Consider the following 18927-nt stretch of genomic DNA (forward strand, 5'->3'; position numbering starts at 1 on the left):
CTTCTGTGGGACTTACTCTTTTACTGACTACATGTGAAAAGCAATGGTGCCTAACCTGCTAGCTATTTACAATCTGCAGCTTTCCTCATACTCCTTGAAGGAAAGGTGGGCAGCAAAGCTTGCTCTATTTGGATAATATTTTTACATTCTCTCAGCGACCATTCATCGTGCTGTCTGAAAGGCTAGCACCAGCCTGGCTCCAAATCAGGGTGCTTTCAGATTTTAATTTAGTGGAGGCGTTAAGAAAAGCAGATGATTCCAGGTGATAAGTTAAAGCAGATATCTCCTAGGTGAAAAGTTAAAGCCATTTATTAGAGAAGATAGTGCTATGAGATTCTTCAACATGACATGAGACACTGGGCCAGAATCTAAACCAGCAGCTCAGTCTTATGATAGGAAGATAGGTCTAGAATGAATGCTTACACTGTACACTAGGGCCAAGAAGCCTGCAATGTAGAACATAGTAATTACAAGGCTTTTTTCTCCATGATAAAACAGTCCTGCCTGCCACTTTAAGTCAGCAAAGGTTACAGCACTAGGAGACATTCTTTTAATTGGTTTTTGGGCTTATGATTTCAGAGGTTGGGGTTCAAATGAATCTGTTTTCTGTGCAGTCTGCTTGCAGTCTTTTAGTTTTCAATATTTTAGGTTTCCGGAGCAAAGGATCAAATAGATGCTCTAGGATAGGAGGAAGTGATTGGTCACATGGAAACTGCTGAATCAAAGTTTGTGTGTGTATGTATATATACAGTGTGTGCGCAAATATATATATATATATAATTTGTATTTATTTTGTTTAAATATAGGAATATTTTGTATACTCATTCCAGACAATGATACAAGATGGAATGAATCATAGCACTTACCCCTTTTTTCCTCTTTGCAGCTTGGTCTTCCGATGAGTGTGAAGTAGCATCTGCTATGCTTTATCTTTAAAAAAAACCTTATTGTTCTTTCATTTTTGCATCAAGAGTGCACCTTGTATTTCAGCTTTTTTTTTGTAACGATAACATTTACATGAGACCAGTACTGTATTTGTATAACAGTTTAAAAAACCTACAAGATTAAAATAACATTATGAAAATAAAATTAAAAATATTTCTTATTTTAAAGAATCATCACTTTTTTACATTGTTTAGTTTACCATGGGGTGAAATACATGTAGTACCTTGTCCCATCTCCCTATGTACCCCTGTAACACTAGGTGCAATGTTAGGCAAGGCACCTCCTTCCTTGACGCACAGCCACCCAACACTTCAGCCAGCAAAGCAAACACTGGCTAGAGGAATGTAGAAGGAAGTGAGGCATATGTGCCTATTGTCCCTATGTATTCTTCTCGTTGGTGCTTGCCTTAGGCAAGTGCTGGGAGCCAGAGAAAGGCACTACAAAGCAAAGCAGCTGTCTTCTTGCTAGCTGTGGTGTTGGACAGCCATCTGCCAAGGAGGTGCTCCCTGTCCACCTTGGAAGCAGGTCAACTAGAGAAATGGGAAAAACTACTACATGAAAATTTTCCAATAGACAAATGCAATAATGTAAAAAGAATAGTGATTTTTCCTCTTTAAGCTCATTTATTAACTGTTTCTATATGGTTTTCAGTCCAAAATTTAAAACTGTATTGTGTTGGCCTATTATAAATAAGTGGTTTCCAAAATGGTAGGTGTTAAGATCCAGGGGGGCAATGAATGAAAAAGGAACAGAAGGGTCATAGGAAAACTAAATAATATCAAGACTGTGGGTTAAAGAAGAACATCTCTGAATGCTCCCCTGCATTGTGGAACAAAGTCCCTATGTAAATGATAACCTTCCCAACATTTCTGTTTAGTACAGTGAGGCTTCAGTGCAGTTACCCTGCATCTTTCCAAACAAAGAAACAGACTGAAAAGCAATCACAAAGCCCTCACTCCAATCAGTGCACAGAGCACAGTAGAACCAGAAGTTATCAGTTGTCTTAATTCATAACATATCCTAAAAGTAAGCAGATTAGTCCTCATCTCAGGACATTGGCAGAATCATGCAAATCATGCTTTTCTCCCCTTTGGCCAGATGCACATCCAGAACCACCGATGTGTAATGCAGATAGAGCCTAATATTATAAACCTTTTTTTTTTCAAATTCTTGAATGCTGAAGAGGAACTCTGGAAAAGTTTGATTAAATTGTACTTTATGTCTATAGGACTGGAAAAACAAGTTTTACTTACTATAGAAACATAGAGAAGTGACAACAGAAAAAGACAGAGTAGTCCATCGAGTCTGCTGTTTTTTAGTTTTTTTTTTTTTGGTTAAATTTATTTTCTGACTATTGATCTGTTTATCCCAAGAATGTTTGAAGCCATTTACTGTTGACTGTCTCAATACCTCTGCTGGTAGTTTATTCCAAGCATCAACTACTTTCTAAGATTAGTTTTGAAATTTCCTCCAGTTAGCTTGAGGTCATGTCCCCGTGCTTTTGATTTTGGTTTCATATTGAAAATACTGCCCTCCTGAACGTTAAAGTTTCAACAATGTCTTCTCTTTCCCTTCTTTCCTCCAGACTGTACATATTAGGTTCCTGAAGTTGCTCTCAATATATTTTATCCCCTAGACCTTTCACCATTTTTGTTACCCATCTCTGGACTCCTATCTTATCAATATCTTTTTGTAGGTGAGGTCTCCAGAACTGGACACAGTATTCTAAATGAGGTCTCACTAAAGATCTATATAGAGGAACCGGAGACCCTCCTTCCTCCTGCTGGTGACCCCTCTAGTGATGCATCCTAGAATTCTATTTGCTTTTCCCACTGCCTGGTCACACTGCTCATTTTGCAATCATCTGAAATAAGCACCCCCAAATCTTTTTCTTCTGTAGTGCTGGCTAACACTGTACACCCAACGTTGTACTCTCTCAGGGGATTATTTTCCCCTGGGTGCATTATTTTACATTTAGAAACATTGAACTGTAAAATAATACCAATCCTCTGCTCCTGCAGGCTTTTCTGTGCTGCACGACTGAACTCTGCATCCTCTTCTTCCCTATGTTCTGGGGTGATGCCACCAAGATTGATGCAGGGTCCATAGCCCAGCATTGGATGTGAGGATGCAGGGGAAAAGTCCACTGCCTGGAGAGTAGTGTATCAAAACTGCTTTTTCTGTTCTCTGGCTGGGGCAGCCCCACTGCAAGGGAGCATTTTAATTTTTTCTGGAGTTGAGCTTTAAAAATATATAAATTTGTCTTTTGTGCTGGTTCATACTATATTATACTTCAACATAGATTTATCATCTATTGAGCCATATGTAAATATTTAATCATATTTCTTATTTCTGCAGGTCAGAAAGGACAATGTTTAAGTGGCTTTTTTGACCATGGATCATTTATGGAAATAATGCAGCCATGGGCACAGACTGTAGTGGTTGGAAGAGCCAGGTAGGCTTATTTATTTGTTATAGGTATTTTCTATAGTGCTGACAATTTATGCATTGCTTTACATATAATCTCTATTTACATCAGTCTCTGTCCTCAATGAGTTTACAATCTATATGCACATACTAGATCAATTTACCCAGGAACCCAACACAAGCACAGGGGAAACACACAAACAGATAGTGTTGTGGTTGGGAATCCAGCAGATGATCCTAGTGCTGGCCCACATTATAGACATATGTTTGGATTTAAGGAGTCTTTGGGAAGCCTTTAAGATAATGTCTATTCAGCTTACATTTCAGGTAGAATGTGAGGCTTAGAAACCCCTATCATCTGCTGTATTAGGGCTCATTCAGCCTGACAGTTAGTCCCATGCGCATCCACCTTGGAGCTGTGTGCAGACAGGTAGAAGTGGATGCACGCGCAAGCGGCTGTGTGGACTCAGTCACACGTCAAAATCTGCATCAACTTCTATGCTGCATGCAGTTCTGAGGTGGATGCACACACATGTGCCAACGCCTCTGCATGGAAGACAGGACTAAACACCCGTCTGAATGAGCCCTTACATGACACAACTATTCCTGTGTAAAAGGTATGGTGGTTTTAAAGCGAAATGGTAAATCAAGAAAAAATCGTACATGCCCACATTTCTTTAGACAGTAAGTACGTTCTGTGTTTGTGTGTGAATATTTTTTTTCTTTTTGGAAAAAAGGGCATGGTATTACTAAAGCAATCCCTTTTATCCAATACAAACTACAAAAGTTCTTCCAGAGCTAGCAGATCTTTGGCACTTTTGGTAAATATAGACCACAGGCTCAGTTTAGCCACAGTCAATAGTGGTCAATAAAGTATTGCTGACTTTTACAAATTATCTCTTTGGTTGGCTATTTTCCTGCAAGAGGCAATTTCAGATATTGATTCTTTTACTGCATCTGTGTTGGGCAGTATTTAATGCCATGATCTGAAGAATACTAGAAATGTTCATTTCTGCACTCTATGGGAATACAGAATGCGAAACCTACAGCGATTCTCTTCTTTATGCTGCGGTTCAGTTTTTTAATTATCGTTATTCTTATTATTGTTCTAAATATAAACCAGGTGCATACTAAAAGAATATGTGTGTTGTGTATGGGGGTATGCATTTTCTGTAAAAACGATTGCTGAATAGCAGCATCGCAGTGAAGTTGAATTAATTAAAGCATAACTGCACCACTAATTAGGTTATTTTGACTGAGTTTTGAATCAAGGGTAGCAGTACAGCACACTCATCTTCTGTCCTTCCAGCATTTGGTAAATCATTTGATTTCTATTCAAACAGAAATGTGTCTCACTTTACTTTCATATTCAGGGGGCAGCTGGAGTAGCGTCTAGTTTTTGCTCATCCATTGGACAGAAGGGTTTTTGATTGCAAGAGAATTTCCCCCCATGCTTAGTGAATTGGGTGAAGTTCCATTGACTTCCATTAATCATGCACATGTAAAAAAATTTTTTTTTTTTTTTAATTTCCTTTCACGTGATTGCTTATTCTTTACAAATAGAAACTTCAGCACATTCAGCAAGCTTTTAGGCAAATTTACTTTGCAAAGTGAACTTCCGATCTGTCTTTAGTAAATCATCCTCAAGAAGTTTTTAAAGTGTAAGTTCACCTTTTCACAAAAAATGAAGAAGATAACTAACAACCTACACCCTGCTCACCCCGCAGTCTCTGCTGCACTTACCTTCATGGTTGATTAACTGTCACTGCCCACTCAGTTAGTTGGGGCAGTGATCCAGAGATTTAAAGATTGGATTTAAGGATTGGATCCGAGCAATACCAATTGGTCAAAGCATGCCAGTGCATTGTTAGAATCACTTTGCTTTGTCTCAGAAGCCCTACAGGATGAAGAGGAAGAGCAGGGATTTCAAATACTCAGACCATTATATCAGCTGTGTGGGAAGTGACAGCTAATCATGCATGAAGATAGGTACAGTGGGCACTGGGATGTGGGGAGTGTTAGTTCACCTTTTCATTTTTTGTGTTGGGTTATACTGTGACCTACAGGAGGATTGGACACTGGCAAACAAAAAAATTGTAGGCCAGCCCAGAATTATTCCTTCTACCAACAGCATACCTCAGTTTTTTTGCTAGTGTTGTTGGAGCATGAACGTTATTTTTACAGCTCTGCTGTGTAATAGAAAAATTATTTTTGCTGGCACCATTTTTCTCTTTTTTCAAAAGTTTTTCTTCAATTAAGCTCTTCTTTACACTGTTGTTAGAACTGTTCTTGCTAGCACCTATCCATCAGAGCTGTCTTAAGCATGGCTTTTGGAGTGTCACATCCGGACCCCACTGGATAAGACCAGAAGGATAGCCTGGAAGGGAACTTCGGGCAGTGTGGTCTGCGTAAAGCATTTTCCAGACTCTGTTCTGGTTACGTTAGCCGTAGATCACTTTTCAGGTCTAGAGCCATTGGCATTGCAGTGCAGTGGGCACTGGGGTGTGGGGAGTGTTAGTTCACCTTCCAGGTCTAGAGCCGTTGGCATTGCCTCAACGTTTGCTCTGTCTCTGAAGACTCGTTCTGTGAGTAGACTGGTCAAGCTGAGCATTGGGAGATATCTCGTTTACATTGGATGCTGTGTTCCTTTAAAATACCCTCTTTACCAATGGTTTCCACCACTGAAGGGCTTAACACTGTGGGACTGAGCATTGACATCTGCTGGGTGGCATGACATGCGCGCTTCAAATTAATCTTTCAATTCTGTCATACAGAGCAAATAACCATCTCTCTGCTGCTGCCCCTGCTTTACAAAGAGCCAAGGGGAACTCCATTCTCAATCCATTCCTACTGTCTGCCTACAGTAACGTTGGTCAACTCCGGCTATCCAACCCTCACCTTCTCCATTGCTGCTTGCAGCATGTCCACTGATGCAGGCAAAATCTGCAGCCTGTAATAATGTTGCCCTCTGCTCCTAGAGTCTATCCTTAGCCCCGTCAGGTGTGGCCCGCTCCTCTGCCCTCTTGGCTCAGGTTTTCACTACAGTCATGCAAGAAGTGTTAACCCAAATCATCCAGGTACTGTATTTGCTAGCTCTAACTAGAGTTGGGCCGAACACCCACGCGCCCCCCCCCCCCCCCAGTTCGGGGTTCAGGGGGGCGGTTCGAAAAATAAAAAAAGTCCCCATTTTGAGGGCTCACTGTATATGCAAGTTATTGGCCATAAAAAGGGTATGGGGGGCCGAGTACTGCTCTGGTGGACATGTATCAATGCAAATTTTTTTTTCAAAAAAGGTTGTTTTTACAGGAGCAGTGATTTTAATGATGCTTAAAGTGAAACAATAAAAATGTAAAATTCCTTTAACCACTTCAATACCAGGCACTTCCCCCCTTCCTGCCCAGGCCAGTTTTCAGCTTTCAGCACTGTCGCACTTTAAATGACAATTGCGCAGTCACGTAACACTGCACTCAAACTAAATTTTTATCATTTTGTTCCGACAAATAGAGCTTTCTTTTGGTGGTATTTGGTCACCTCTGGGATTTTTATTTTTTGCTAAACAAATAAAGACCAAAAATTTTGAAAAAAAATACGTTTTTCTTAGTTTCTGTTTTGCAAATAAGTAAGTTTTCTCCTACACTGATGGGCACTGATGAGGCGGCACTGATAGGCACTAATATGCAGCACTGATGGGCACTGATAGGTGACACTGGTATGCAGCACTGATGGGCACTTATAGGTGGCACTAATGAGCACTCATATGTGGCACTGAAAGGCGACACTGATGGGCACTTATGGGCGGCACTGATAGGCAGCACTGATGGGCACTAATAGGTGGCGCGGATGGGCACTGTTAGGTGGCACTGATGGGTGGCACTGATAGATGGCACTGATGGACATCACTGTAAAGGAGGCACTGGCAGGCATTTCTGATGGGCACCATGTGGTATCATCTGTGGGCATTGATTGGCACAATTTTTGGGCACAGATTGGCATCCCTGGTGGCCAAGGTGGCATACCTGGTGGTCATCAGTGGTAGCCATCCTTGGTGGTTCTGGTGGCATTCCTGGTGGTCCTGGGTAGGCATCCTCGGGGGGGCTGCACTGATAATCAGCACAGACCCCCTGTCAGGAGAACAGCTGATTGTCTGACAGACGCGAGTGAGGAAAAGCTGATACATGGCTCTTCCTGTTTACACCGTGATCAGCTGTGATTAAAGAGACTCCATCAGAGACTCTTTACCGAGATCGGTGTTACGGTGTGCCAGACTGAAATCCTGCGGTGTGCCAGACTGAAGCGTGCCAGCTGTTATCTTGAAGATGTCATATGACATCCAGTCAGGATAATGGAACCACTGCCCGGCAGGGAGTGGTTAAAAATAGTGCTTGGGGATTCCCCTTGGCCTGCCTGTAAGGTTGCGCATCTTTACCATGTATAGACCCTGCTGCAGCAAAACTGACATTTATAAAGAAAAAAATGACATTTAAATTGCTGGCAATACAATACCATTGCAGGCAATACAAAAATTATTACAAAAAGCAATCCTTACCAAAAAAAAAAAATAAAAATAACATTGTGGGGTCCCCCCCAAAATTGATATCCGACCCTTATCCGAGCATGCAGCCTGGCAGGTCAGGAAAGGGGGAGGCAAGTGAGGGGCCCCTCCTTAACCATACCAGGTCACATTCCTTCAACATGGGGGGTGCTTTAAGGCAGGGAAGGCTCTGCCCCACCCCATTGCACCTTGTCCCCATGTTGATGGGGACAAGGGCCTCTTTCCAACAACCCTGGGCTGTGGTTGTGGGTGTCTGCAACCAGGGGGTTTATCGGAATCTGGAACCTCTTTAACAAGGGGGCTCCCAGATCCCGGCCCCCTCCCTATGTGAATGAGTATGGGGTACATTGTACCCCTACCCATTCACCCAAAAAAGTGTCAAAAAGAAAAAGGACAGGAGGCATTTTTTGACAATTCCTTTATTAACCACTTCACGCAAAACGACGTACCCGTACGTCGGTACTTTGATGCTAAATAGTACTTTCGGGAACGCCGTGCGTTTCTGCTTGAGATAAAAGTGGTCTCCGTGGCGGAATCGCCGCAAGATCACTTTTATTAGTGGCGGGAGAGGTGACCACCCCCCTCCCGCCACGCTCCGGTCATCTCCACCGCTTACCGAACCCGTCGGTAGCGGCGGAGATGATCGCGTCCTTTCCCGTGGATGCCTGGCTGCCGAGTGAGGGGAAGATGGCCCCCGCTTAGCTCCACAGCATGGGAGGGCGGAAGCGACGTCAAATGTGACTTCTGCCCATAGCTCTTATAGGAGACTTTTTTTTTTTTTCAAGTGCCTTTTTTTTTTTTTTTTTTTTTTTTTGCATTTTAGTGTAAATATGAGATCCGAGGTCTTTTTGTGACCCCAGATCTCATATTTAGGAGGTCCTGTCATGCTTTTTTTCTATTACAAGGGATGTTTACATCCCTTGTAATAGGAATAACAGTGACCCAATTTTTTATTTTTTTTTAAAAGACAGTGTCAAAATAAATTTTTTTTTTTTTTTTAAAGTGCCCCGTCCCGACGAGTTCAAACCACACATGTGAGGTATTGCTGTGATCATTAGAGCAAGAGCAAAAATTCTAGCTCTAGACCTATGTAACTATGTAATTTTTAAACATCGCCTATTGACATTTTTAAGCCTAAAAGTTTGTCGCCATTCCACAAGCGGGCGCAATTTTGAAGCGTGACATGTTGGGTATCAATTTGCTTGGCGTAACATTATCTTTCACAATATAAAAAAAAAATTGGGCTAACTTTACTGTTGTCTTATTTTTTTTAATTCAAAAACATGTATTTTTTCCAAAAAAAGTGCGCTTGTAAGACCGCTGCGCAAATATGGTGTGACAGAAAGTATTGCAATGACCGCCATTTTATTCTTAAGGGTGTTACAAAAATATATATATATATATATATATATAATGTTTCTAAGTGGTTCTAAGTAATTTTCTAGCAAAAAAATAATTATTTTAACTTGTAAACAAGTGTCAAAAAGAGGCTCAGTCTTTAAGTGATTACATTTTTTTTAAAAAACAATGTCCCCGATGTAGATCCATCATCAATCACACCACCTTCCGCCACTGGACCCAAAAAAAGAAAAAAAAGGCCGCTCCGCCCTCGACGAAGACCAACCGCCACTCTTTGACAGTTTTTAAATAGAGGGCGGGGCCACCTGGTGACGTCACCGACCGGTGCATGCTGGGTCGGTGTTCGCCGAATGGGTGAACAGGCAATGTTTAGGCTGAACTTCTGCTCAGCTCAAATTGTTCGCCCAGTTCTAGCTCTAACCATAGAGACAGATAAAGTGGATGTTCATGATTTGGCCAGACATTGTATTACTCTTTCTGCCCGATGGTTGTGATGGAATAGCTGCAGGACTCCTGGCTTGTGGGGTGGGTTAAAGGTTATCATATTTACCTGACCAAGGAATCAGCTATAATCTGTATAATGACTGTAATGCACATAGTAGCCTGTTTAGAAAACATCTTAGTCCACAGCTACCACATGGCTTGCAATGAATAACTTGACAAACAATAACAAGCTTTTACAAGCAGGAGCTAATTGTAGATAGCGCTGTACTGTATTGTGACAGGCAGCGGTTCAGAACAACCACGTGTAGCATTGCAAAGCAAGAAGCAGAGCCTAATTGTCAGGTTCCAAGGAAGAGGCGCCCCAAAGGTGCACGGTTTGCCAGGTGTTGTTGGTGATGAGCCGGTCCCTTGGAGTAAACTGGTAGTTGCTGGGATGACCCACAGAGCCACTGAGCGCGGGTGCCAGGCAGAAGACGCCAGTAGGGGCAAACTGGTAGCAAGAACTGAAGACAAGCCAGGGTCATACACGAGAGATCAGTCCAGAAATGCCAGAGACAAAGTACAGATGAGGGAGCAGACAGGAGTATGGTCGGTGGTGCAAGCCAGAGGTCTATAAGGACCAGATCAGAAGCAGAAGTCAAACGAGCCAAGTCAGTAACAAGGAACAGAATCACGGAAAGACAGGAACACAGGAAACTCTGGGGAGCTGACGATAATCCAGCAAGGGGTGGCTCCAACAGCAGGCTTAACTAGACCAGGAATTACTGCCCACATTAGTCACACTGTGCACCGTGGTGGCCATGATTGTCTTGGGCGGAATAGCCAGTCCTTCTTCGGCCATTGCCCTGACACTAATTATGGCTGGCTTAATGTGTTTGTGTAAAATATATTACAAACTAGGGATCGACTGATATCGTTTTTTCAGGGCTGATACCAATTTTTCGGCTGCCTTTAAGGCTGATAGCCGATATCAGGTGCCAATATTCGATAGATTTAAAGTTTTTATTTTTACACTGTCCTTTTACATTTCATCACCTCCCGCTCCTTATGATAACAAGCTGCTTAGCCGCATAGGTTGTTAATACAAGAAAGCTGACCGTCCACACTAAAGAATAGTACAGGGGTGATGCCTGCAGCTGCAGGCATCATCCCGGTACAACCACTTAAAACAATGTCAGTAAGTTTGTGTCATGAACAGGTGTGACCAGAACCGTGTGATCTGCGACAGAGGACACCAAAACGTATACAAGTGAAAATATAATAATTTATTAAAGTAAGTGAATAATATAGTACAACCACCTCCAATATGACACAGTGCAATAACCAACCAGAGACAGAGACCCACAAATAACAACAGACAGATAAGTACAATAAATGGGAAATACCAGGATCATAAACAATAGCCAGGCCAAGGTCATACACAGGGAGATCAGCAGATGGGGTATGGAACACAGGACAGGGAGAGGATGGATGGATCAGACTGCAGGCAGGGATGCAAGGTAACAGGTGGGACAGGATAGGGATCGAGACAGGATCAGAAACACGGTTCACAGGTTCAGGGCACAGGAACAGGTTCAGAATCAGGATCAGATCACAAGCTAGCAGGTCAGGGCGCAATGAAGAAACCAAGGCAAACATGTGAGTGCTTGCCGGGTATTTATAGGCCTGTGATTGCCCTCAAGTGACACCTGATTGTAGGAGGTACTGTCTGCTCCACACTGCCAGGATCCAACTGCTGGTGGATGCCAGTACTGCGGCCCAAAGATGACATAACATTAGCAAGGAAAAGCTCTCCTGACAGTTCCAAACTGCCAGGAGACACCTGCTGGTGGACCTCAGTACTGCATGCCAAATGACAGATATTACCAGCGGATGGCACATTTCCTGACAGTTTGTTACCGATACTGATTCTTATAAAAAGGGAATATCTGCTGCCGATAGTCGGCTGCACCGATAATCGGTCGACCCCTATTACAAACTATACATTACATATCTATAAGATTATTTATATCTTCTTGACTTGTTGAAATGTATTTGCATTCTGGCTGTAAGTGTTATTAAACAACTGCTGGAGTATCATTGAAAATTTCTGGAGTAAAGAAGATACTATATCTTTTACACGTATAACTACATAGGACTTTATAGGGTCGTATATGAGTGCAGTTCAACATATCTCTTCATTACTGCATATTTTCTGACAATCTTTTCTTTTTTTTTTTTTAAAAGCTATAAAGTATTTATATATTCGTGACAAGCATTTTTTAATCAAGCTCTCACTGACCTCTGTAGCTGCAGACATATGGAGAAAATTATCCCCAAATTTAAAAAACAGAGGTGACAAAATGGCAGCTCAACCCCCTTCCTTCTTACTGAAGAAGGGGCTTGGCAATCAACCAGCTTTCTAATGTAAACAAACAACAGGTAAACTGTTCAGAAATTGACTGCAACCTGACTTCAGAGTCCCTATTGTGAGCTGGGAGGTTTACTCCACTGTGTTTGCAGCCCCAGAGGTCAATGAGGAGCTTGTTTTAAAACAAAATTACCGCTTGTTAGCAGTACTAAACACTTGAATGCCCATAGCATGGCCACTAGTTTAGTTTAAATTTTGTCAGCTGAAAGTGTTTGGCCTTTGTTAATCCTGCATGTATCTGGCAAAACTACCTTTTGAGTAGAAGTCATGGCCTGTTTTGTGTCACTGTTCCCCTTTAGGAGATTTTCAAGTATATTCCATGTTATGGAATAGTTGTTTTTTTTCCTATAGAGACAACTATATTTATTTTCTTCAGCTTGTTGGTTTTTAGTAGAGCTCCTAATTTAATACTTCACCCTTAGATTTACATGCATTGATTAGGCCATCTCTGCAGGTGCTTTTATGATGCACCTAAAACACTTAACTAAATAAGCCTTCAAACATTTAAGTTAACTTTTCTTTCCTTTCACTTTGAGCCGCTGGACTCTAAGGTACAACAAATGTAGAAAAACGGGAATTGGTCTCTTTCAAAGCAGTGACATTTTGACAAGAAAAGGAAGTAATAGACATAACTGTATTCTTTGGGGAATGGTTCCTGTAAGTGCCTCCAAAACTCATCTTTTTGTGTGTACTGTATGTTCGTAATATATGTGTTCTTGGCTGTAAATTGTCTTTTATTATACTCTGGCTTATAGTCCGAGGATGTGCCATAAAACAAGATGTAGCATCTCCATGTGCAGGGACTGATAAAATTTATATGAAGTATAATGGAAAGCAGAAGTTGTTTTGAGTCATTTTTCCCCATTCCATAAATAACTATAATTCTCCAATAAAGACATTTATCATTAGCTTGCAGTTTCATTACATAAGTCATAAGCTCTTTTTTTGCAATTAAATATTTGTATCATGGAGGTTTAAAGAGGAACTTCCAGTTAAATGTTTTGTTTTGTTTTTTATTTTTTGTCCTATGAATCTGTGCCCCTGCCTGTATCACAAAAAAGTTGTATTTTTCCATATTTCCACACTGTGACCTATGCAGAGTTTAGTTGGTGATGCTTTCCTGAAACAATTATTAAAACATTTAATAATGTGTCATTGGTTATTTGGCACCATTTCAATACTTTTGTAAGATCAATGCATTTATTTATTGCTGGCAATTAAAAACAATCTTGTCCTTTAGGCTTTGTAAAGGCTTTCTGCATATACTGCTTGTATACAGGCTAAAACCCATCTTTGGGGCCCTAAATCTTGATATACACTTAATAAATTTGTTTAAACACTTGTAAACTTTATTATTATTATTATTATTATTATTATATAGGATTTATATAGCACAAACAGTTTGCACATCGCTTTACAACGTTAGGGCAAACAGTACAGTTACAATCCAATTTAATACAGGAGGAATCAGAGGGCCCTGCTCATTAGAGCTTACAATCTAGGAGGGAGGGTCAAGTGATACAAAAGGTAATTAATAACTGTGGGGGATGAGCTGATGAAGAAAACAAAAGTACAGTTGTTAGGTGGAGGCAGTATAGACTTCTCTGAAGAAAAAAGTTTTCAGGGATTGGGGTAGGGAATTCCAAAGGATGGGAGAGGCTCAGGAGAAGTCCTGGAGGTGAGTATGGGAGGAGGTAGCGAGGGTTCTAGAGAGCAGGAGGTCTTGGGAGAAACAAAGAGGACGATTTGTTTGGCATTTTGAGACTAGGTTAGTGATGCAGCTGGGGCCAAATTGTGGATGGCTTAGTAAGTTATTGTTAGTATTTTGAATTTAATTTGTTGGATGAGTGCCAGCCAATGGAGGGATTGGCGGAGAGGGGAAGCAGACGCTGAGCGGTTTGTAAGGTGGATGAGTCTGTCAGCAGCATTCATGATGGACTGAGTAGAGGATAATCTATTTAAAGGTAAGCCAATGAGGAGGGAGTTGCAGTAGTCTAGGCGTGATAAAACCAGGGAGTGAATTAGGAGCTTTGTGGTGTCATTGGTTAGGAAGAGGGTTGAGTTTGAGGAAGTGGCGTGACATCCAGACAGATATGTCTGTTAGTAAATTATTGATGCATGAGGGGACTGATGGAGTGGGCTAAGGGGTGTAGAAATAGATTTGGGTGTGGTCAGCATAGAAACAATACTAAAAGCTATGGGAGGCTGACCCAGGGAGGATATGTAGATTGAGAATAGGAGAGGTCAACAGAACTTTGGGGGGTCAACAGAACTTTGGGGGACCCCAATAGAAAGGAAGAGGAGGGGAGGAAGTAGAATTGTAAGTGACACTGAAGGTAGGGTGGGATATCTAGGATGAGAGCCAGCGCAGAGCACAGTCATGAAGACCAAAGGAGTAAAGTTTTTTGAGGGGGAGGGGGTGATCAACCCTATCAAAGGCAGCTGAAAGGTCCAGAAGTAGGAGTACAGAATAGTGTCCATTGGTTTACAAATATGTATACTGTACATTCTTCACTCTTTTTTATATTGCAGCCATTTGCTAAAATCATTTAAGTTCATTTTTTTTCCTCATTAATGTACACACAGCACCCCATATTGACAGAAAAACACAGAATTGTTGACATTTTTGCAGATTTATTAAAAAAGAAAAACTGAAATATCACATGGTCCTAAGTATTCAGACCCTTTGCTGTGACACTCATATATTTAACTCAGGTGCTGCAAGTTGTAAAAAGTCAACCATCACTGCAGCCCTCCACCAGTCGGGGCTTTATGGCAGAGTGGCCCGACGGAAGCCTCTCCTCAGTGCAAGACACATGAAAGCCTGCATGGAGTTTGCTAAAAAAAACACCTGAAGGACTCCAAGATGATGAGAAATAAGATTATCTGGTCTGATGAGACCAAGATAGAACTTTTTGGAATTAATTCTAGGTGGTATGTGTGGAGAAAACCAGGCACTGCTCATCACCTGTCCAATACAATCCCAACAGTGAAGCATGTTGGTGGCAGCATCATGCTGTGGGGGTGTTTTTCAGCTGCAGGGACAGGACGACTGGTTGCAATAGAGGGAAAGATGAATGCGGCCAAATACAGGGATATCCTGGACAAAAACCTTCTCCAGAGTGCTCAGGACCTCAGACTGGGCCAAAGGTTTACCTTCCAACAAGACAATGACCCTAAGCACACAGCTAAAATAACGAAGCAGTGACTTCACAACAACTCTGTTACTGTTCTTGAATGGCCCAGCCAGAGCCCTGACTTAAACCCAATTGAGGATCTCTGGAGAGACCTAAAAATGGCTGTTCACCAACGTTTACAATCCAACCTGACAGAACGGGGGAGGATCTGCAAGGAGGAATGGCAGAGGATCCCCAAATCCAGGTGTGAAAAACTTGTTGCATCTTTCCCAAAAAGACTCATGGCTGTTTTAGATCAAAAGGGTGCTTCTACTAAATACTGAGCAAAGGGTCTGAATACTTAGGACCCATGTGATATTTCAGTTTTGTCTTTTTTAATAAATCTGCAAAAATGTCAACAATTCTGTGTTTTTCTGTCAATATGGGGTGCTGTGTGTACATTAATGAGGAAAAAATGAACTTAAATGATTTTAGCAAATGGCTGCAATATAACAGAGTGAAAATTTAAGGGGGTCTGAATACTTTCCGTCCCCACTGTGTGTATATATATATATATTTTATGTATAGCTCAGAAAGAGGAAATATATCAAGAGGAAATAAATTACCTCAAAATTTGCTGCAACACCTAAACTGTATTCTCAGTGGTCAATAATAGTTAAGTAAAGTTTTGGAGTTGCGCAGCCTAGAAAACGTGATGCTAAATTAATCAGGTGATAACAGTATCATTTATATCTAAACCAGATGAGTGGCCATAGCCCATAAAACATGCCTTAATATTATAGGTGAATACATTCCATCATCAAAAGTACCAAGCTCAAATCTCTTGCATATGTAAATATAGTGCAAAGGAGTGCAAAACACATCAAATAATATAAAATCATGTCCAAATATATTTGTAAATTCCTTCATGTGGAATTAAAAATGCAGTTCATACAAAGTGATAGCCAAAGGTGTAATGTTCTTCCACCGCTGTGTGTCACCAATGTGGTCACAGAACTCTCACCTCAGATAAGGCTAAATATGCCTTATAAGTATTTCCATGAAGTGGTCTGGTCAGTCAGGGTGGAAGGCGCCCTCACCAAGTGGTATCTCCAAATTTGGGTGATGCCAATCTCGTGTGCATGTATATTAGGATATAAGAAAAGAGTGCTTTCCATAGTGTCGTACGTTTAAAAAGAGATATCTATCAATATAAAGACAGCCGTTTACATTAAAATAGTTTAAAAAAAATCGCATATAGAGTAAATATACTCAGTAGTGTAAACCTTTCATGTCACTTCCGGTCTGCGGAATCTTCTTTTTTTTTTCGCAATTGGATTTTGGCCAGATTACCTGCAGAAAGGAGTGCTGCTTGAATACTAAAAAATACATTAAAGGGAAAAGTCGATTTATTTAGTTTTTTTCTAAATTAGTTTTTAATTTGATGTTTTAATTTTTTAATCTGAAGCCAGCACAGTAGAAGCAGCCTGTTTGGAGGTGCTGCTGGTCTTACTGAAACCTCAACCTGCGTCAACCAATAAAGAACGAGTAATTGTGATGAATCTTACAGTGCTGTGTGTACATTTCAGTTTTAGCTACTGATCTCTGTGAACAACTGGCAAAGAGAAATAAAAAACACATTAATAGGAGCCTAAAATTTGAATCTAAAAAATGAATATAACAAATCATAAAAAAAAAAATCCATGTACAGTAGCATATTAGTAGTAGTTTGTTACCTATGGGGCAAGTCTTCCTCTTTCCCAGTCAAAATGCACTCCACTAGTTCAGCTAGTGCTTCCTAGGCTTTCAGCATCAGTAATCTGATCAGATTTGCAAGGTGGCCAGCTGATCTGTTTACACATTTGTTAAAGAGATTGCAAAAAAAAGAATAACAAACATGTTATACTTACCTCCTCTGTGCAGTTGGTTTTGCACAGAGCAGCCTGGATCCTCCTCTTTTCGGGTCCCTCGTCACTGTTCTTGGCCCCTCCCTCCTGCTGAGTGCCCCCACAGCAAGCAGCTTGCTATGGGGGCACCCAAGCAGAGTCACAGCTTTGTGTGTCCATTCAGATACGGAGCCCAGACCTGGCCCGGCCCCCTCTCTCTTGATTGGCTGACTGACTTTGACAGCTGCGGGAGCCAATGGCGCCGCTGCTTTGTCTCAGCCAATCAGGAGTAGAGTCCCGGACGGCTAAGACACTCGTGGACATCGCTGGAGAAAGATGGGACTCAGGTAAGTAATTAGGGGGTGCTGGGAAGGTAAAAAAAACCTGCCTTTACAACTCCTTTAAGTTTTACCAGGTGGATGTTCAGGTCTCAACTGTTTTTTCTTTTTCTTGTGGGCCTGTTAGTCTTTTGTGTGCTGTTGCTTATCCTTCATTCACACTTCTAGATGTCCCAGTATTTCAGAATACTATTATGTGTCCTGTATGTACCACTAAGAATACAGATTATAATGTCTTACCTATAAAATCATTTTCTTGGGATAAATTATGGGACACAGGTCCCTCTGCTCTGTTCTAATGATCCACTCTTATCACTGCTTGCTACTAAACTAAGACATGCTGTGAGTGGGAGGTGGGAGGAGGGCGAAGGGTGGGAGGGTTACAGTAATGTGACATTAATCTTCTGTTTTGTAGGTTAGGTTGGTTTCAGTACAAGGTTCTAGATTACCTGCTTCTACATAGAAAACAGAGTACCCATAGATGGCATAATTTAGTTTCAGTATTTAAGTGGGAAAACTCTATAAACTGGAGTAAAGAAGGGGGTTCTCAGGCATAATGACTGGCAGATTAATGAACAGTCAACACAAGCTGTGGCCTAGGGTGTCATGTTTGCCAAGCCACACATACTACTTTCCTGACTGCCAAATAACATGTTTTCGTATATATATAAAAAGACTTCCGTACTGCCTGCCAGTGCAGTCCACCTGGGTCCTTATTGCATATTTGTTATTGGAAAAAAATATGGTGTACTTACAATCCATCCACTATTGGTTCAAACCATGAGCAGCCAATGGGGTTGATTTACTAAAACTGGAGAGTGCAAAATTTGTTGCAGCTCAACTTCCAGGTTCTAGTGTCAAAGCTTAATTGAACAAGCTGAAGTTTGAAGCTGATTGACTACCATGCACAGCTGCACCAGATTTTGCACTCTCCAGTCCCCCCCCCCCCCACACACACACACACACACTCATGTTGTTCACCATTACCACTATGTTTGCTTATGATCTGGTTAGTATAGAAGGACCAGCTGACTGGGACAGGAAGAGCATCGCGGGTTATCAGAAGATATAAATATGGCCTTGGGGACACTTTTTGGACAGCTAGCGTTCAGGCTGGCTTCTCTTCACTGTGACACCTTTCACTAGCCCAAAGAGCAGATAGGAGGTGCTGCAGTTGCAGAGTTTGAAGATTGCTGGCTCTGAAATAAGATGTCACCCTTGTTATGCCATGCTTCTATGTAGCACAGCAGGGGACGGCAGATGAAAAGAATACGTGCATAACTTTACATATAGTTTGACAGGTAAAACAGTTCTTTCATATCTTTCATGTTTTTCAGCTGTGTAATTAGCTGTTTAAATGGGATTGCTGTTTAACCCATTTGCACTCACCAGCTATTGCTTTCTATGCTGGAAAATCATTGGCATCACTATATTGATCAGGAAATGTTGT

At 41.3% G+C, this 18927-nt stretch overlaps 1 protein-coding gene across 2 annotated transcripts in view; it reads left to right on the forward strand.

Moving 5' to 3' along the window:
- The window catches only part of ACACA (acetyl-CoA carboxylase alpha), a 571750-nt gene that overhangs the window by 463451 nt on the left and 89372 nt on the right, over positions 1-18927 (forward strand). For both annotated transcript variants that reach the window (XM_073616063.1, XM_073616061.1), the window contains exon 47: positions 3304-3400. In XM_073616063.1, coding sequence (XP_073472164.1) covers positions 3304-3400 — 97 coding nt within the window. The remainder of the gene's footprint in view (positions 1-3303; positions 3401-18927) is intronic.

The sequence above is a fragment of the Aquarana catesbeiana genome, linkage group LG02 (assembly GCF_042186555.1).
Source record: "Aquarana catesbeiana isolate 2022-GZ linkage group LG02, ASM4218655v1, whole genome shotgun sequence".
NCBI lineage: Eukaryota > Metazoa > Chordata > Amphibia > Anura > Ranidae > Aquarana > Aquarana catesbeiana.